At 42.5% G+C, this 20,991-nt stretch overlaps 1 protein-coding gene across 9 annotated transcripts in view; it reads left to right on the top strand.

Moving 5' to 3' along the window:
• The first annotated feature begins 224 nt into the window (after nt 1–224).
• Nucleotides 225–20,991, top strand: part of arfgap1 (ADP-ribosylation factor GTPase activating protein 1) — a 43,202-nt gene continuing 22,435 nt past the window's right edge. For 3 of the 9 annotated variants that reach the window (XM_086005422.1, XM_086005423.1, XM_086005418.1), the window contains exons 1-5: nt 229–406; nt 8,303–8,367; nt 10,244–10,353; nt 13,765–13,933; nt 16,240–16,340. In XM_086005422.1, coding sequence (XP_085861548.1) covers nt 8,308–8,367; nt 10,244–10,353; nt 13,765–13,933; nt 16,240–16,340 — 440 coding nt within the window. In that variant the 5' untranslated portion in view covers nt 229–406; nt 8,303–8,307. Of the gene's footprint in view, nt 407–8,302; nt 8,368–10,243; nt 10,354–13,764; nt 13,934–16,239; nt 16,341–20,991 lie in introns of all 9 variants that reach the window. The other 6 variants (XM_086005424.1, XM_086005420.1, XM_086005421.1 and 3 more) reach the window with 5 other exon arrangements.

Below are 20,991 nucleotides of genomic sequence, written 5' to 3'. Positions count from 1 at the left end.
AATTTTAAAGTAACAACAAAAAATACAAATTACCAACAGGATGCCCATCCAAGCAGTGAGGGATTTATTCAATAACATTTTGAATTTAATGGGTTGGGGAAGCTAATGTAGATATTAATAATAATAATGTGTATATAATTGGATATCTTGTACACTCATCATTGATACCTCATACACACACCTCCACCCAACCCTTACACATCATCACTGAGCCCTTTACAGAGGATGCCACTTTACCCAAGAGCCCCTGTAAATGCAACGTCGTCAAAGATGGCGGCCGCCTGCTGCTGAGGGAGCCTGTGTCCGAGCCGCTCGACTGATCAGCGGGTTTCAGTCGCACTTCCCATTCCGATAAGACACGTTCTTGACGAAACCCGGTGCCGTGGGAAGCGGTGGCTTTTGAGAGGTGAATAGGCGGCTTTTCGTGCTTGTGAATGTTTCTGTCTGTCAAGCGGGGTTGGAAAACGCCGGTGAGCGAGTAACTCAACCCAACGCGATGGCGGCAGTGTCCCGCCCCCTCCCGGACAGCTGATTGGCGGAAGAGGGGCAGTGGCGTTTGTGATTGGTTCATGGTGCCTGTCAATCGGGGTGACGGCTGTAAGTTAGGATGTGGCGGCCGGTTTTGTGCTGGGTAGTGGCTGCTGGCTGAGGCCTTGTCCCGGTGTTTCTACACCCGGGAGGAAGAGGCGGCTGAGGCTGGGCAGCTGTGGCGTTCAGCCATGTCCTGATCTTTGTTATTTCATTTTACAATTGGCTCCAGTAGTTAGGCTTGTGCAGCTACACAAACCTGCACAAAGTGGAGCCCATTGCTTCTGTCACTCAGACAGCACTTCCACATATACGCAGTCAGATACCATAATTGTGCTGCTGCCACGTTTGCATCAAAGCAGATTTCAAATGTATTTTTAAAAAAAACTGTTGGAAATCGGAGTTATGAAATGTGTAGCAGCTCCAGGAGCATTTGTAAATAGAAATGACAGGTTCACAATTTTGGTTTGGGCTCTTTGTTAGACTGGTCTTCACCTGAAATGCTAGCAGCTTTAAAGAGAAGTGATGTTAATGTTGAGGTGAGGAGAGGTACAATAAATTGAGGCATTTAGGGATTGAGTTCCAGAATGTGGGGATGTGACAAATATGACTGTCACCAATTGAGAAGGTGGGAGAGGAAGGAATTTGGGTAGGTGGGAGGAGGATGTAGCGAGGCCATTTCCTGGCGGGATGTGTCAAACGTATGTGAGGGTATCGGTGTTGCGGGAATTAGGTAAAGACAAAAGTGTTAATAGATAGGATATGGAGTTTGAAATTAGGTTCAGGCTCAAACAATACACTGATGTTTCAAACTGTCGAGTTCAACATGAGCAAGCAGCCAGGGAGAGGAATGGAATCTAGGGTTAGGTGTGGAGTTTCTAATCGAGTGAGTAGGTTGGTTTCAGTCTTGTCATTGTTAGGTTGGAAAAACTTAAATGTGTCAAGCAAGCAGGCATTTAGCACAATAATTATGCTGCGAGGTGGCTTGAGATGGCATATGTAGAGTTCAGCGCCCAGATAATGTCTTGAGGGGCAGCATGTAGACAAAGTATGGAGGGGCAAGGATTGAACCTCTGGCATGGGTAAGACATAAGTTTTCAACCTGGAACCCTGAGATGTTAGAGGGTCTGTGTGAGGCCCATAGGGGGTCCCTCCAGTCATCAGATTTTTGTACTTCCCCCACTTCTTCTTAGGCAGTCCCTCGGAACCGAGGATGACTTGCTTCCACATTAAAAATGAGTTCGCAGGTGACTGATGAGTCCAATGCAGGACCTACAGACTCTGTCACAGGTGGGGCAGATGGCGGTTGAACGGGTGGGTGGGTGGGGTGCTTGGGTTGACGTGCGCTGCCTGCGCTTGGCTTCCGCTTGCTCCCAGCAAAGAGACTCGAGGTGTTCGGTGCCTTCCCTGATGCTTCTCCTCCACTTTGTGCGGTCTTGGGCCAGGGATTCCCAGGTGTCGGTGGGGATGTTACACTTTTTCAAGGAGTCTTTGAGGGTGTCCTTGAAGCGTTTCCTCTGCCCACCTGGGGCTCTTTTCCCACTATTGACATACTAGCATACTATTTTGTCAAGCTGCCTTTGTCGACTGGCACCCTCACCACACTGGTAGCATATAAATGAGGTCGGCCGACCAATTTGCCGTGGTCCTGACACCAGCCATTTTAGTCACGTGCAGTGTGCACTGTCTCACTTTGGACATGATCCAATTTCTAGGCCCATGGGTCTAAGTTGACTAGCTACTGGTGGAATAACTATTGTGGTGGTGTCCTAGCAGCATTAAAATAGGTAACTGTGGAACCATGAGAGGATGGTTCCAGGAAAATGAACTAGATGACGTTATCAGTCGTGCCAAAAAGCTATTTACAGGTCAGGGAGGCAAGGAAGGATAACTTCCTACAATTGTAGTCACAAAGGATGCTGCTAACAACTTTGTCAAAGGCCTTTTTAATGCTGTGAGTAGAACAGAAAACAGCTGAAGGGTTTTTGAACAGGAAATGGTGGGAGAACTGTATGTGGAGCTGATGCATTTTAGGTCCATACAGAGGAACAGGCGGTGTGCAAGGGGGTACAAGTTGAAGAAAGAGAGAGCTGGATTGGGGATGTATAGAAAGTGCTGATGTGGCACGGGTTTTGTGTCCCTATATCAGTAGCATCCATATAACTGAGTATCTCCTTCCCCAGCCACTTGTTTAGACTGAACCAGGCAGGACTCTCTCTTTGACCTTGAGCTGAAGTTCAAATCCTACATTTAATCCATCTCTCAGCCTGACTATTTTACATGCGCAGCATTGCCTACCTCAGCCTTTGTGCCACTGACGTCCTCTTCTGTGCCTTTGTCACTTCTAGACTCAAATATTCCAATACTTTTTTTTTTCTGGCCACCATCCACAAACTCCAAAATTCAGCTGCTTTTATCCGGCCCTGCTCTCCCATAACTCTCAGTTTACGGAATGGCAGAAAAGCAATACAGCTCATGTTGGTGTGGTATGCGGAGACAAGTGGATCCACTTTAATCTGAAACACCAGGTACAATGCTGGAATCAGCGAGGTTCACAGAAACTGCTTGAAAGGGCTAACGTGACAGGATGGATAAAATAACAGATTACTGGTTCAACAAGGCATCAAAGGAAGCTGGATATCCTGAAATTGACTGGGGAAGTTGATTCAGAGAAAACAGTTATTGACAAGCTTCAGAATGTGGCAGTTCTGTTAAGTTGCGGCCATCAAAGATACTGCATTAAGAATTGATTGCAAATGATCAAATTCATCACATTGCCTTTTACAGTCGTGTTTAATAATTCAATAAGTATCGTTACTTAACTAACCATACAGTTAATTTCACTGTTTGTTGATCATGTAGATTTAGTGGATTGATTGTGGCAGTCAGTGATGGTATTGTATCAACTGACTAAACAATTAATTATTTCTTAATTATTTGTTAAACTCGGGTAAAAAATGTTAGAAGTTCAAGTACGCTTACTTATACTTTGAGAGCTGTTTAATATTTCAACTGAATAAAATGTGAGCTATTTAAGCAGAGAGTTGGGAAAGTGAGTCCAGAAAAGCTAACATGACAGCAGAAGTTTAGGTATTTTCACTTTTATTGATTTTTGTTAAAAGTACAGTATTAAAAATCAATAGATAAAATAAATTCAAAAACAGACCAACGGCGAGTCAGATTAGATTATTGATTCAGAATAGATTATTGGTCCAGAAATTACTGGAGCGGTACATCGCCACAAATTGGATTTTTCCCCTCGTCCTTCACCTCATATTATTTTTGCGCCATGAATTGCTGGAAATGCGAATTTATAATGACGTGATGAGGCATCTGGGACCTCATGAACATCTGTCTCCTTAACCAATGAAATTGAAGGCTAGCGAAAGAAACAGAGTGAACAACAAAGAAATAAATAGGGTGAATTAGAGTCAAATTAGATACAGAAAGGGAAACAAAGAGAGGGAAAGAAACACTGGATAAAGCGACAGAAAGGAAAAGTAAGAAAATCATTTAAGAAATCTAAAATTTAAAAATCCTCTAGGGAAAAATTTACTACTTGCAGGAGTGAGACTTCACAGTTTCAGTTGTTCCCTTTCTGGGCCTCTGAGGTTGAGTGGCAATGCTTAAGCATAACTCTCGTAATAAAGGGTCCATGCGTTGTGAAATAGCCGCCCTAAATATCTGCAGCGAGATTAATTTGTATTTGCGACGCAAAACCAGCAATTTCCTGACACTCATGGGGAGGTTGACAGCGAGCTAAAGCTTGTGTGAGGCTAACAGCAGATCATCTGGCGATTCATAACTCGTGCCATATCTCTTCCTTACCACAAATTGTTGGATTTTTTACGTATTAACAATGGAGAGCACCGTGACCATTATTTTCCCAGCAATTTCTGGGCCAATATTTGACTGTTAATCCAGTAATGAGGTGTATATGTTTTCACCCACCCCAATTAAGATGTCTATTGTCCTATGAGGACAGATTGAGTAGACTAAGCCCATATTCCCTAGAATTTAGAAGAATGAGAGGTGATCTCATTGAGATGTATAAAATTCTTAAAGGGCTTGACAAGTTAGCTGCTGGGAGGATGTTTCCCCTGGCTGGGGAGCAGGGTACTAGGGGTCTCCGAATAAGGGGTCGGTCATTTAGGACTGAGGAGAAATTTCTTCACTCAGAGGGTGGTGAATCTTTGGAATTCGCCACCCCAGAGAGCTGTAGATGCTCAGTTGTTGACTATATTCAAGACAGAGATTGATGGATTTTTGGATACTAAGGGAACCACGGGATATGGGGAGAGTGCGGGAAGGTGGAGTTGAGGTCGATGATCAGCCACGATCTTATTGAATGGTGGAGTGAGCTCGAAGGGCCGAATAGCCTACTCCTCCTATTTCTTATGTTATTGCTAGGATTCTGTGTATGAAGCGATCTCTGTCTAAGGAAAGCTGATGATGCCACTTTATTGGGGTACATTAAGTCTTAAAATTCAAAATTTGATTAAAAAATCTTGTGTTGAAAATTTTACTTTCCTGGATTTATTATTTTCTCCTCTCCTGAAGTTGTTGACTCCTTGCTGGGGTACAGTTCCAACGGTTGCTGTTAGCTCCTTCATATCTTGACCAAGTGGCCATTATTTATGTTTGAACCTTGACAGTGAGTGTTGGCAGGCCATGGGGGAGGATGTGTGTATCATGGCCAAGCCTGATTTTCCCCTTTAACCCAGGGCTTCTGAGATTAATCGTAGTGACCCAGCTGCTGCCTTGGGTGAGACCCTCAAACTCCGCACAGATTTGGGATCAAATCTGGGATCTTCCTGGTCTCTGTGGATCAGTTATTCCAGGGACCTTCCTGATCTGTGTGACTTAGCTTGAACTTGCATAACCTTTGGGGGAAGAGTAGTTTGTTGGGTATGATTTTTGTCTATGGAAAGATTGTTAAGGTGTAGTAATATAGGCTCATCTGTGCACTTTGAAACATGCTGATTATGCTCCTCCAACATGGCAAAATCACAATGTAAGCAAGTCAGTCTGCACAATCCAATGCCAAAGATAGACTTAAAACCTCTGCTTTACATTTACTGCAGGGACTGTCTAAGCATAACATTGAAGAGCAGAAATGGTGAGGTTCTGTGCACAAGCAGCGCCACACTATTTCTGCCTTTGCTACAAACTTCAGGAAAAGGTACAGAATGGACCTTCCCTTGTGTTTAGAGGTATAGTATAACTTTTCCTGTGATACACTAAACTGTAATTCCTTCACAAGGAATGTTTCAAAAGGAATTAAAAACTTTGGCGGAAAAATTGGGTTGCTTTGCACCTCCCGTTAGCACCCCTAACTGGGCGCAAAGCCCCTAGTGCCTGGGAGCGGCGCCGCTAACACCTCCCGCGAAATTCAGCAGGAGGTTAGCGGCGGTGGTAGCCGTTAGCACCCTGTGGTGCTTCGCCGCTGGCGTTGATGTTGACGTCATTGCCGTGCACAGCGCACCGCTCGCGCAAACTTCAGTTGTGCCCCCTGACCTATCGCCGGACGATATGACCGACAGGGTCAGGGTGACATTTTTGCAGCCGCGGCGGCATAAGTTAAAGGGCAGGTGTCGGGCGGCCATTTCTTTTTGGCCGCCTGCCAGCACCTGCCCCCTTTTTTTATTCGGGGTGCCGGCCGCAATCGCTCAGTCCGGCACTCCTCGAGTGCTGGGCTGCTTTCCCGGCACCCCGCTCCCCGGTGGTCCAGCAGGGCCCCAGTGCGCGCAGCGCTAGGCCCCTCCCCTTTAATCAGGGGAGGGAGGCCTGCAATACCGCGGCGCTATGTGCTGACACGCGTGACGTAGTTGCACATAGTGCCGCGATATTCACTTGTAGCGCCCCAGGAAGGAGGGGGAGTGCATCCAGTAGTGCTTGGGCCACTGCCACTGAATGTAGGGTGCAGGGATGCTAACTTCAGGGCGCAAAAAGTAGCGAAGTTAGCGCCTCAAAGGGGGCGCCACCGAATTTTTCCCCCTTTGCATTTTCATAGCACCCTATCACATTCTCAGGTTGTCCCAAAACGACTTACAACCAATGAGTTACTGTTTGAAATACAGTCACTGTTATTGCAAGAAAACTTGGCAGCTAATTTGTGCACAGCAAGGTCCCAAAACAGCAATGACATGAATGACCAGTTGATCTGTTTTTTGCGTGGTGTTGATTGAGGGAGGTACAGTACGTTGGTTTGGACAGCAGGATAACTCTGTTTCTCTTCGAATCGTGCCGTGGAATCTTTTTCATCCACCTGAGCAGGCAGACGATTTAATGTCTCATCTGGCACCTCAGACAATGCAGCACTCTCTCAGTACTGCATTGAAGTGTCAGATTAGATTACGTGCACAAATCGTGGAGATGGGCTTGATTGCACAACCTGACTCGGAGTGCTACCAACTAAGTTAAACTGTACTTAGCCAAAAATAGAGAGAAAATAGTGGAAATACACAACAGGTGAGTCAGCATTTGTAAAGAGAAAAGATGGGTTATAACATATCTCTTCTGACAGATGCTGACAGACTTTGCTATGTATTTCCAGCATTTTCTGTATTTATTTTAGATTTTTAGCATTTGCTATTTTTTTATTTTTACACAGCCAAGCTGTACTCAACCACGTAGTTGTTTGGGACACAAGTTGACTTAGGTAATTTCAGTAAGTTATGAATGAAAATTCATTTGATCAACTGCAGAAAATTGTTGAGTGTAATACTCAACTGCAGACTTCCATATTGTTCAAAGCAAAAGCTAATGGGGGAGGGAAAAAAGTAAGTGTCTCATCATAAAAAAAAAACTTGTTGCCAATCTTTTTTCCTGGGTACTCTGCAGTCCTCTGGTTTGAACATTGACATTAGTAACTTCACACCATAGCTATATCCCCAATTTCTTTACAACAGGAATTGCTTGTAACGTGGGTGTGCCAGGAGAGGAAGTAGGTTGATGTCAAAGTCATCAGAACGCAGTGCTGCTAGGAGTCTGAGCCTGTCTTGTTGACCTGTTCCTCATTCTCTTATTGAGAATGGTGGACCTATTATTTTGTCAGCATTTTCTGTTTTAATTTCAGATCTGCTGTATTTGCAGCCTTTCCATCTTTTGTTCACTTTCCCCTATTTCTTACCTCTTCCATTTTGTTTGTGTGGACCTCTCCCATGTTTTTTCATCCTCCTTGCTATGTGCTCTCTCTCTCGTTTTTTTTTTTAATAGCTCCATCTTTTATATCATCTTAACAGTTTTCAATAAAGCAGTTTTCACATCATTCAATCCATTAAGGCTCTCGCTGTCATTGATGTTGATTCTCGATCTTCACTCCTTTCTCTCTCCAACCTTACTCAATTGCTTACTTACCTTTTTAGGCTTCAATTCTGATGAAAAGTACACACCCGACACATCAAAACCTGCCTCTTTACAGAAGCTGAAAGCTGACTGACCAGCTCTATTTATCCAACATTTTATGTTTTTATTTCAGATTTGCAATTTTTCTTATAACAATTCATTCCAAATTGTTGTGAATTCTTAAATAACAACAGAAAATGCTGGAAACACTCTGCAGGTCAGGCAGTATCCGTGAATTCTTGCTGCGTTATGAATATACTTGTTCTTTTATTGATACGAAGAATGTAAATGGTGAGACTGACCCGCACCATTTCAGGCACTGCCACGTTTCACTTTTTCTAAAGTGATGTCTGCTGCAAGGATCGAAAAGTAACTACCCAACAGTGGTGTACTGGGTTGTAATTTTTTTTTCTTTGTTTGCTTTTAGACACCATGGCAAGTCCAAGGACAAGGCGAGTTCTTAAAGAAGTGAGGACTCAAGATGAAAACAATGTATGTAACCATAAGAAAATGCTAATACAACCTAATGCATACCTAGTGATAAATGCAGTTTGAATTCACTGAAAAGTGAATGTTCCACAAGTCTATAGAGAGTTGAGCACTTTATCTTGCATTTATGCATCAAAACTAAGACTTAGTGAAAAGGGATTAAAAAAATTGCAATATTTCGAAACCAGTAATTTTATAACTTATTTTGTTGATTGACAATGGGTGCAGCTTGGGCACAGTTTTACAATCTGGTATGTTTTCTATTGAATAATTATTTTATGCAACTTAATAAAATTATTACTGAATAAACTTGCTTTGTTAGAGACAAGTGTCTATTTTGGGACATTATTTCCAATTTTGCAACATTTTACTATAGTACCATAATTGAAAAGAAAATGTAAACATGAAAGCTTTTTGTCTATTATAGTTGAAAAGCTGCAATTAATACATTAATATATACTTTTCACGGTGGCATAGTGGTTAGCACTGTTGCCTCACAGCGCCAGGGACCCGGGTTCAATATCCGGCCTCGGGTGACTGTCTGTGTGGAGTTTGCACATTCTCCCCGTGTTTGCGTGGGTTTCCTCCGGGTGCTCCGGTTTCCTCCCACGGTCCAAAGATGTGCGGGTTAGGTTGATTGGCCATGATAAAAAATTGGCCCTTAGTGTTAGGGGGGATTAAATATGTGGGGTTACGGGGTTACTGGGATAGGGCTTGGGTGGGATGGCTGTCGGTGTAGGGACCGGGTGCTAGGGTTTGGATGATCAGCCATGATCTCGTTGAATGGCGGAGTAGGCTCGAATGGCCGAATGGCCTACTCCTGCTCCTATCTTCTATGTTTATAGACATGAGTCAGTTTATCATCATTTATTCAAGATAACCCTTTGCAAATGTCAATGAGTTGGTTGCATTAACCTGCAGTGCAGTTCTATGTAATATTAGATGGGGTAAATAACTTCTTATTCATGTACTGTACATGGAAATAAAAGGCTGGAATAATGTTTGGGGGGCTGTAGGACACTTGGAAGGTATTTTAAAATCCAAGTGAAGCTTGAATATTTAGTCATTCAAACTGTGTTCGAACTTTGAGCAAACCTCATGTTTTTGTTTCCTTGTTATTGAAGTATAGTTTAATCCCGTTTACCTTTTTGTTGTTTTACTGTCGGAGTTTGGCTTCGCTATTTGTTACCTCCGAGCACCTAGATTGAGCTTTACGTGACGAGAGGTTTATTAGAAATTCTGGTGCTTGGCCAGAATCATAATTGCTGCAGTTATCAGAAAGAGGGATTTACTGAGAAATAATATTTCCCAGAATGATAGTGCTGCTGTATGCGTTTGTGTGTGTACTGTATGCATCTATCATTGAATAAAGTCTACAATTCCTGGCAAAAGCCGATACATTGGGGAATTCATTCTGAATTTTTAAACCATTGGCGTAAATGAGCAGAATTAGAAATGACAAATTCCAATTTTTTGACAGCCAGTGGGTTCTTTCGTTAATTAGCTTCCCCCCATTCTAATGCACGATCTGCTGTTATTTAAATTCAGGGTCATTATTAGGGCAACCGAGTAAGTCAGATTCCATTTTTTTAATTACATAGGATTTTTACCAATGTTTTGGTGATTCCATTCTTTTATTCTATTAGTTTATAATTTGCACTGTTGGTTTATGGTGATTGAACAAGTTACAGTAAATTGAATTTTTGTTAATATAGGAATCTGGGATTTTTGCCCCATTTCCATGAAAACCACAAATGAATGGCTTTGATTACTGTAAATGCCTTTAAGAAAGCAACGTGACAGTCTTTGTTGGAGAGTGACACTATATTTCTACTTGTGTGTTATGTTTTGTACAACGTCTATATTTTCTTTTTTCTAGATTTGCTTTGAATGTGGAGCTTTCAATCCACAGTGGGTCAGTGTAACCTACGGAATATGGATTTGTCTTGAGTGCTCAGGAAAGCACAGAGGTCTAGGAGTCCACCTCAGGTATATGCATGGGTTAAAACAGAAGGAAAGCTAGCTGCAAAATAGAAGTTAGAGATTGGTTCCTCAGTTGATTTGTGCAATGAATTGCTGAGCCACACAGACCATTGTAACCCTGCCTGAGATCAGCTGAAAAATAGGCCCCGGTTCCAGTACCGATACCTGTCCAGTTTTTTTTTTCTGAATATAGAGACGGATGAATGTTAACTGAGGACAGGATTGACATTGTGATGCCTGCCATAGTTGAAAGGCCTGCCGCTATGTCGAGACTTGAGACTCCTATGACAGTGGCCACTTGGAAGAAACACCAACATGTGACTGAACTGTACCCTAGCAAGCATTTGAAGCATTCAGAACAGGAGAGGACACTTATAATAGATACAGTATTAAGAAATTTTAATATTGTAAGGGTTAGATTTGGTGAAGCAAGTTTTTATTTTTTTCTCTGTAAATAAAATTAAGGATGTTGCTATTAGGGAATGTAACTTCTTATTTCAGGGTCCCAGTGTGAACATCAAGTACTCCAGGTCAGGTATAGCATAGCCATAAACTCAACAACATGCCTTGGCCCCAACTTCAGAAGAGCATCCCCTTCTGCAGTAGTGTGACATTTTTTCCACTTGCAACACAGCTATCCTGTGGTCACTCTGAGTGAGATTGCCAAATAGTACAGAATGACAATTTTTGACAGTAGGCCCATGTTCACTAGGAAATGGATTAGGACTGCCCAAACTCATTTTGTATAGGACCTTATGGTAGAGCGGGCCTTGCATCCCATCAGCTAGTGCTGATTTGAACCTGGCTATCAGAGGTGAAAGGCCAATGTCTCCGTGTCTAACCCACTCTGCAGGACTGTCCTGCAGCTGTTTATTAGGGAATTGGCTCTAGATGTTTTTGTAGGCTGATTTTAAAATTAAAAAAAGCTAGTATCATAACATAAGAAATAGGAGCAGGAGTAGGCCAATCGGCCCCTCGAGCCTGCTCCACCATTCAATAAGATCATGGCTGATCTGATCCTAACCTCAAATCTTCTATCACTCTCCATCCCACCCGAACCCATGTGATCTCCCGGGAGAGGCGAAAAACCAGATAAAAAACCCAATGCCAATTTGGGAGGAAAAAATCTGGGAAATTCCTCTCCGACCCATCTAGGCGATCGAAACTCGTCCAGGAGATCACTCTGTCCCTATATTTTCTACAGTACTTACCTTCTGTAAAGGTGATCTCCACCCCAGCCAGGAACAGGAATAAAACCATCTCCTGAAATCTAACACAGAATTAGAACACAAGAAGTAGGAGCAGAACCAGGCTACACGGCCCCTGGGCCCGCTCCACTACCCACAGGGCCATGACCATTCCGAACCTAGACTCATGTCCAATTTCCTGCCCGCTTCCTGTAACCCTTAATTCCTTTTACTTCTAGGAAACTATCTATTTCTATTTTAAATTTATTTAATGATGTAGCTTCCACAGCTTTCTGGGGCAGCAAATTCCACAAACCTACCACCCTCTGAGTGAAGAAGTTTCTCCTCATCTCAGTTTTGAAAGAGCAGCCCCTTATTCTAAGATTATGCCCCCTAGTTCTAGTTTCACCCATCATTGGGAACATCCTCACCGCATCCACCCGATCAAGCCCCTTCACAATCTTATATGTTTCAATAAGATCGCCTCTCATTCTTCTGAACTCCAATGAGTAGAGTACCAATCTACTCAACCTCTCCTCATATGACCACCCCCTCATCCCCGGGATTAACCGAGTGAACCTTCTTTGTACTGACTCGAGAACAAGTATGTCTTTTAAGTATGGACACCAAAACTGTATGCAGTATTCCAGGTGCGGTCTCACCAATACCTTGTATAACTGCAGCAATACCTCCCTGTTTTTATATTCTATCCCCCTAGCAATAAAAGCCAACATTCCATTGGCCTTCTTGATCACTTGCTGCACCTGCATACTAACTTTTTGAGTTTCGTGCACCAGGACCCCCAGATCCCTTTGTACTACAGTACTTTCCAGTTTCTTGCCATTACGATAATAACTTGCTCTATGATTTTTCCTGCCAAAGTGCATAACCTCACACTTTCCAGTATTGTATTCCATCTGCCAAATCTCTGCCCACTTACTTAGCCTGTCTATGTCACTTTGCAGGTTTTTTATGTCCTCCTCACTCACTACTTTCCCTCCCATCTTTGTATCATCTGCAAACTTTGATATGTTACACTCGGTCCCCTCCTCCAAATCGTTAATATAGATTGTAAAGAGTTGGGGACCCAGCACTGACCCCTGCGAAACACCACTAGTTACTGATTGCCAGTCTGAGAACGAACCATTTATCCCAACTCTCTGCTTTCTGTTAGAGAGCCAATCCTCCACCCACGCCAGAATATTACCCCCAATCCTGTGATTTTTTTTTTATCTTGAGCAATAATCTTTTGTGTGGCACCTTGTCAAATGCCTTTTGGAAGTCTAAATACACTACGTCCACTGGTTCTCCATCATCCACCCTGTATGTTACTTCCTCAAAGAACTCGAGCAAATTTGTCAAACATGACTTCCCCTTCATGAAACCATGCTGAGTTTGTCCTATTAAATTATGTTTATCCAAATGTCCCGTTACTGTCTCCTTAATAATGGACTCTAACATCAATGATGGTGACCATGAAACTACCGGATTGTCATAAAAACCCATCTGGTTCACTAGTGTCCTTTTAGGGAAGGAAATCTGCCGTCCTTACCCGGTCTGGCCTATATGTGACTCCAGACCCACAGCAATGTGGTTGACTCTTAATTGCCCTCTGAGAGGGCCTAGCAAGCCACTCAGTTATATTCAAGAAGGCAGCTCACTACCACCTATCGCCAGCGACATCCACATCCCATGAATGAATAAAACAAATGTTGTTTCTTTATCCTCCCTGAGGATGCTGATACCAATTGTAGTGCTCTCGCCAACTGTGCTTAGCTGACTTGTCTGGGGGCTTCAATGCCACATCATGCATTGCATTTCTCCACTAAGTTGTTGGAGTAGCATATATTTGGAAGATATATTCTTTATGCTTGAAATGAGAATTAATGTAGTCGGCCAAATTGACCTAATTTGCATACATTAATCGCTTCATTGGAAAACAGACTGTATTAATCTCTCTTTTTTTAAAAAAAAAGCCTTTTTGATTTATTTGGTCTCATGGCTCAATGTTTCTGATTGAAATAATGTAGCGTAAAATTCACAGCTGCCTTTTGTATTTTAATGTCCCAATTATTGAGACTGCACAAAGTTACTGTTCTTTTGTCGTTGATCTCACAGCAAATGTCAGTGTTTTGATCAATACATAGAGCAAGTCTTGTTGCTCAAACTTTGAGAATCTAATGTACATTTAATAGGTAAAATAAAAAACTTGTTTTCTACTGTCCTATAGCTTTGTACGGTCTGTCACCATGGATAAATGGAAAGATCTAGAGTTGGAGAAGATGAAAGTTGGAGGCAATGCAAAATTCCGCCAATTTCTGGAGTCGCAGGATTATGATCCATGTTGGTCACTGCAAGAGAAATATAATAGTCGTGCTGCAGCTTTTCACAGAGACAAGGTACTATAATAGTTACTATAATGTGGTTTAGTGGGTCATTCACTACGGAGATAATCAGACATTGAGGCTTTTTGTTAAAATAAATTTTGCTGCTTTAGCCACAACTTCCATAGATTTAAATAAATATACAATCTTTTTAAGCGAAACTGTAACTAAGCTTTAGGCTTCATTCGTTTATCACTGCTTTGATACTAATAACGTCCAACTCAAACTCTTATTGTGTTTCCTTAGCCTGATCCTAGCTTCCACTGGTTGCAGGATATTTCTAAAATGTCAAAGTCGTCAAAAGAGTAGGTTTGTTATACCTCTCCTCTTGAGATACATTTGGGCATCTTTAGTTTATTGCCTAGTTGCCATACAGCAAGTGATCATAATACCTATAGTAGATAAGTATGATGTATCACATGCCCCAATATTTGTACTAAAATATGTTTAAAAGCATAAATTGTCCTTCATTATATTTGTCCCGAGTTAATGATGATTGTCCATAACAAGATTTCGTATACTGTCATCCATTGTTTCACTGCACAGATGCATGTTAATAAGCTGTTTACTTTCTGAAAAGTACATGTACTGCATTTTTATACCTTTTTTCTAAAAATTAAAAAAACTATTTAAGTTAAACATTTAAGTATCAGCATGGCTCAGATGGGAGAAGTCTTGTCTTTGAGTCAGAACATTTTGGGTCCAAACCCCATTCATGGATGTGAGAGAGTGCTGTTTTGCAAGAAGTGTTGTCCATCGGATTAAACATTAAACCAAGGTCACATCTTCCTGTCCAGTGTTTCAGGTGGATGTTCAAGGTCCCATGGCACTATTTGAAAAAGAGTAATTGTCACTGTGTTGTTTATTATCTGTGAAATGCTTTGGGAGATATGGTTAAGCGCTTTTTTTCCCCTATGCCGACATAGATTAATCTATTCAGAGCTTCACAAACCATGTATCGCTGTCAATTGAGGCTGGGGTGGTCTGATTTTAACTTGATTATAAGAAAGATGTTCATCTATTTTTGATAACCTATTGACAAGAAGAAAACAAACTTTAAGGATGTGCATATTTTCAGAGTTCAAAATTAATCACCAAATATCTTAAGAAATGCACAAACAGTATTCGCAATTTACTTGCCAGTGCTGCTCTCTACAGGACAATCAAATTGTATCTTTTTCCACCAATTTCCCCTCCCCCCCCCCCCCCCCCCCCCCCATTGGTTTCCTGAAGATGTTGATTCCTTCCTAGAGTAAAGTTTCATGGGTATTGTTACCCTTATGGAACCTTGTCCAAGTAGCTTCTACCATGTGTGAATAGTGTGTTGGCTACCTATTTGATTGGTTGCTGATTTTGTCCGTCACTCCTGTCAACATGTACACACCAACAGGGGCCACCGCATTGTGTTCAGGAGTGGGAGGCCTTCCCAATTCTTTTCATTCCCCTACCTAGGAGTGATGGTTTCGTTTTATAGGAGGTCATTAAAGTGTAGAAAATTGTAAGTCTATGAGGTAGTTGTGATTAATTGCATACTGCTGTATTTCATAATGGAAGAACAATACCAACTTGCAATTATATAGCACCTTTAAAGGTAGTAAAACATCCCAAGGTGCTTCACAGGAGCATAATCAGATGAAAAACAGAGGCAGTAATTGGGATCAGTAAATGTCTATGTCTGTGCATGTGTATTAAACTTAAGCATTTGCTTATCTATTTCTGGTAGTTCCTAAGATGGTGTGTTTACGTGTGTCTTCCTTCAGCATGTTATCAGTGACATATTAAGGAATATCAAAGATGTGTAAATCCTTAAGAAAATAATTAATATTGTGCACCTTCAGTGGTAATAGTTACAGAGATGCAAAATGATCCACAACTTGAGTCCCGATGAGCACCTCACTGACCCCCTCATTAATAATTAGCAACCAAACAAGAAATCATGTGAGCCAATTCAGAAAACAGCTGCAACTATGACTTCCCCACAGTGCCGTGTAAAGAACAATAGGAAACTTTTTTGGAAATGTTTAAAAACACAATGTTTTTGCATCATTTTTGTTGTATCATCTTATGTATGTTCTGTTGCTTTGTGCAAATAGTGAAGGTTGGGGTTCAGCATGCATTTTCACCTTGTTTCTTGGCAACCGCCTTAACAGCCTAGTTTCTGCATCATTAACAATGTACACATTCATATTAATGCAGTTTTTTCAAAAAAATCTCTGGATCCATAATATGTTATGAAATTATGAGTAAAAAATTGCAAGCTGACTCATCTGTCACTCTGAGAGACAACACTACATGCACTTATTTTTCTTGTTGATTTTCAGATTGCTGCCTTAGCTGATGGTAGAGAATGGTCTATTGAAACATCAGAAGCTCGGAATTGGACCCCACCACAGCCTAAAGTATCTATTTCTTCAGCTCATCGGTATTTAGTCATCACTTTTTTTTTTAATTACCCAGACCTAGTATTCCACAGTTGCAAATAATGTATAGTTAAAACCTGATGAAATCATATAGGTTCCAGCAGGATGTATAACCTTTTTGTCCACTTAGTTACATACCATGGAGATGAGCCACTTATAAACAACGGTGACATCATACGTCAGTGATTTGACATCAAAATTCAAATAAACATCACGATTTTGTTAAAAGCAAAGCCACATTAAACCCAAAGGAAATTAAAACAATGAAATTTGACTTGTATAGCTCACATAGCACTGTCCGCAGACACAGATCTCTAATGAATCCCAGTAACCAGATTGAACTTAGCCAGCATTACGTGCAACCCTCAGGTGCTGAACCCTGATCAACCTGCTTTCTTCATGTCGTCATTTTTGGGGGTTTTTTGTTCTTGGGCTCAGCGTCACCAATCATGCCGTTAAGCGGATCTATCATTCTCTACAAACAGGAGTACATCTTTTTCTGCTCAATGTTTCATTAAACAACAGATTGTAACAGAGAACCGTTGCTCCGTATATTGGATACTGAAATGCATCATGTCTTGCCACACACATTCTCTCTTTACAACAGACGGATTAAAAAGCTCTCTTGTCAAGTTGAGACACAACTTCAAACCAACAGATATTTATTTTACATAAAATATATGAATGAACAGTACAGTTTTCACCGTGAGAAAAGTCAATTTTCCTATGCTCCGTGGATATGAACACTAATAAAGACACACATTATAAACTCACTAAACCTGGGTTCACCAGTTCCCTAGCTAAGCTTTTCAAAGTCATGCAGGTTCAGACTGTTAAAATATAGTCAGCTGTCAATGAATGACCGCATCTGCAGTATTTTGCTTTTGTAAAAATGTAGACAGCTTCTTGTTGCTCTTGTATAACCACAGCTTACCCTTTATGTTTTTCATGTAAAAGAGAGAGAGCTTTTTTCAATTCAATTCAATTTTATTTGTCATATATGCAGCAGACGTGTGTACTGCACAATGAAATGTTGATTTTTACGAGTCCTCCCAACATTGGAATAAATATGGCATAACAATGATAAATTGTTTTAAAAAAAAATTTCTACCCACCTTAAGTCTGTATATAGACAATATATCTCATGATTTAATTAACCCACAGTGGCTATTTCACCAACATTGGCTTGGAATTTGCGGCCGGGATGACTGCAAACGGGCAGCGTTTGCCGTCATTCTGCTTTTGAAACTGACCGCAACTTCGGATTTTGCATGCGGAAATCCTGAATCTGCGGTCAGTCATTAACAACTCTGAAACAGGCTGCGCTGTGCACCCGCCCCCCCCCCTCCGCCCCGACCCCACAGAGCCGACAATCTGTGTAATTAGCCAAATCATTGAAACTGATGAAAACTTCGGCTCTTCCGCAGTGATTACGCTGTTAAATTCCCCACTAAAAGATAGACCCAAAGGGATTAGGTACAACTGGGGTTTTGACAGCAGTTATTACTACTAAACAAATGTTAAGGGCCTGGAAAACTAATTTTAATTTTGTGTAGTGTGAAATTTGTCCATTTTAATAAAAAATAAAAATTTTTAAGAAACTTTTCAAAAATGTATTAAGTTTTTCCATCTTTATTTTAGGTTTGCCTTTTCCCCATGCGAGAGCCCCAATCCTTCTGTTGCTCTCTAACTATTTAAAAAAGTTAGAATTTTAAGAGCTTACTCACTTCCTTGTTTGCTGTCTGTGAGAATTCTGACTTTTGATTGGCTGCTTAGACAGCCTGTTCACGTCACAGCAGTTCGAACAAGGGGATCCCCATTAAGTTACCTTGAATTGAAGGTCGGAAAACCCAAAGTTCTCAACACAGGGATTACGAGATCCTTATGCGTAGCGTACTTTGGGGCCAACAGCGAACGCCTTCGCTTCGCTGCTGACTGCAAATTCCGGGCCGTTAATTGAAAGCAAAGATGACCATCTTCATTGGCTTAAGATTCTTATCAAAGGCATGACCATTTAGCTAATGGGGTCTTTCCATTGTTTCAAAGCTACAGCAGTTGTTGCTTTCACATCTGGGATGGGCTGCTATGCCCTCTCCCCTGGAAAAACTTGCGTGACCTTTTTGAGCTGATGCTAGCAGTACAAAAAATATTTAAGTTACAAAGTCAAGCTCAGGCGATCAATAAAATCCAATTTGCCACACCTCAACATTATAATGTGATTCTTGGACTCGTATCTCTGACTACATATAGATCAGTATCATTACTTAACACCAACTTAATGATCATTAAATACATTGTTACCAAGGTCAAGATAAATGGTTGTGAGCACATCATGGTCAACCTCCTAATAATATCCAAGTTTGTTCCTGCTTCAAACACAATCATACTGCTTAAACAAATGAATATTTGAGACAGTAAGTTAACAGATTTAAAAGTGGAAGTAGAAAGAAATGGAAGGAAACAGGATTGTCCCTTGAATGTTTGTTTGTTTTTTTGTCTGCTTATATTTGTGTGCTTTTTGTATATGACCAAATTGATTTGACAACATGTAGGATACTTACTTCTCAATCAGTATGTTGTGTTGGTTCAGATTCTGTGGAGGACTTTATTTGGGCTCACGTTTGCTGTCCTTCCCCTTATGACCTGAGATTCAGGATGTGATGAAATATTCCATTCATCACTCATCAGTATTTCTCTGCCTGTGACTGTGGTTGGTTTCAGTTTCATTTCCATTGTATTGTACTGTGTGTAGGGCTCCGCCCATACCTGGCTCCTATGTAAGCTGGCCCAGCCTGCAGCACATCCAGTACGGCAGACCTCTGGATGGAAGGTACATTCTCCTCTGTGTGTTACCTTCTAAGTCAATAAAAGCCTTGTTTTGTTTTGCTAACATCGAGTCTCGGATTTATTGAGGCACATCAATTTTATTGACTTAATTTTCAACACAATGGATCAACTCTTGAAACCAGAACGTTTGGATTTGGACCAGCATGCTTCGGACGCATCGGCACGCTTCGGACACTGGTTTATGTGTATGGAATTCTTCCTGGACAATTCCGCAGCCGTCAAAGACGCTACGGACGCTGCGAGTATGAAACTCGGAATTCTGCAGAATTGGGTAAGCCGCCGGGTTTACCCCCTCATCCAAGACGCCGACACGTACCCGGCCGCCTGCGACATCTTAAAGGCGCATTACCAGCAGCCTACGAATGAGGTGTATGCTAGGCATCTGCTCGCTACTTGCGCACAGCGACCTGGGGAATCGGTGGAGGAGTTCCTAGGCACCCTGAAAACGCTTGGCAAAGACTGCAAGTGCCAAGATGTAAAAGCCGCAGTGTACACTGACGAGCTTGTTCGCGATGCCTTTATCACAGGCCTCAGCTCCACTTACATCCGGCAGAGACTGCTGGAAAAAACGGGATTGGACCTGAAACAGGCTGCGGACACAGCACGATCCCTGGATGTGGCCCAGAGAAACTCGGACGCCTACTCTTCAGCCCACGCCGCCACGTGTGCACCAAGGGCGCCGCCATCTTGGAAGGCATCTTCCCCGCCCGGCAGCCCGACACCGTCGGGGCCCCGCTCTCCCCCCCAGAAGCCCTACGACAGCCGCGACGCGTCGGGGACCCAACTGCTACTTCTGCGGGCAGCCGAAGCACACCAGAAACCTGTGCCCGGCGAAAGGCACCACCTGCTTTAAGTGCGGTCAGAAGGGGCACTTCGGGAAGGTGTGCAGAGGGAACCCCGGCGGAAAACCCGCCACCCGCCGCGTGTGCGCCGTGGGAGCGGCCATCTTGGACGCCATCTTGCCCGACCTCGTGGGGTCCGCCATCTTGTGAGCAGACAGCGTGGACGCCATCTTGTCTCGATCAGGGCCCTACAGTGGCATCGGTCACAGTGGACCAGACCAGGCCGCACCCGCTATCCAAATCAATGGTGGACATCGAGGTAAACGGGTGCAGGGTTAAATGTTTAATTGACAATGGAAGCACGGAGAGTTTTATCCACCCTGAACTGGTACAACAACTCTCCCTAAAGGTGGTCCCTACTCGGGGTACCATCTCTATGGCTGATAAAACCCAGACATCGACCATTATGGGTTACTGCACGATACAATTGTCCGTTAACGGAACTGTATACGATAATTTTAAAGTATTAATCATGAAGAATCTATGTGCGAGTGTGATCTTGGGCCTGGATTTCCAGTGCTACCACCAAAGCATCGCGCTCAATTACGGTGGGTCCCAGCCGCCCCTCACAGTGTGCGGTCTGGCTACCCTGAAGGTAAAGCCGCCTTCGCTATTCGCGAACCTTACCCCTAACTGCCGGCCAATAATGACCAAAAGCAGGAGGTACAGCTGGGAGGACAGGCGGTTTATCGCGACCGAGGTAGACAGGCTCCTGAAAGAATGCATTATTGAACGCAGCAATAGCCCGTGGCGCGCCCAAGTGGTGGTGGTAAGGGGTAGCGAGAAGAAACGGATGGTGATCGACTATAGCCAAACGATCAACAGGTACACCCAACTAGACGCCTACCCGCTACCCCGCATATCAGAAATGGTGAACCAAATCATCATAGAAAGAAATCATCATAGAAACCCCACAGTGCAGATAGAGGCCATTTCGGCCCATCGAGCCTGCACCGACACATAT

The sequence above is a fragment of the Somniosus microcephalus genome, chromosome 13 (assembly GCF_052327205.1).
Source record: "Somniosus microcephalus isolate GS21.2 chromosome 13, FLI_Smic_1.0, whole genome shotgun sequence".
Taxonomy (NCBI): Eukaryota; Metazoa; Chordata; class Chondrichthyes; order Squaliformes; family Somniosidae; genus Somniosus; species Somniosus microcephalus.
Note: the sequence above shows the minus strand (reverse complement) of the source record. Positions and strands in the feature narration are given on the sequence as shown.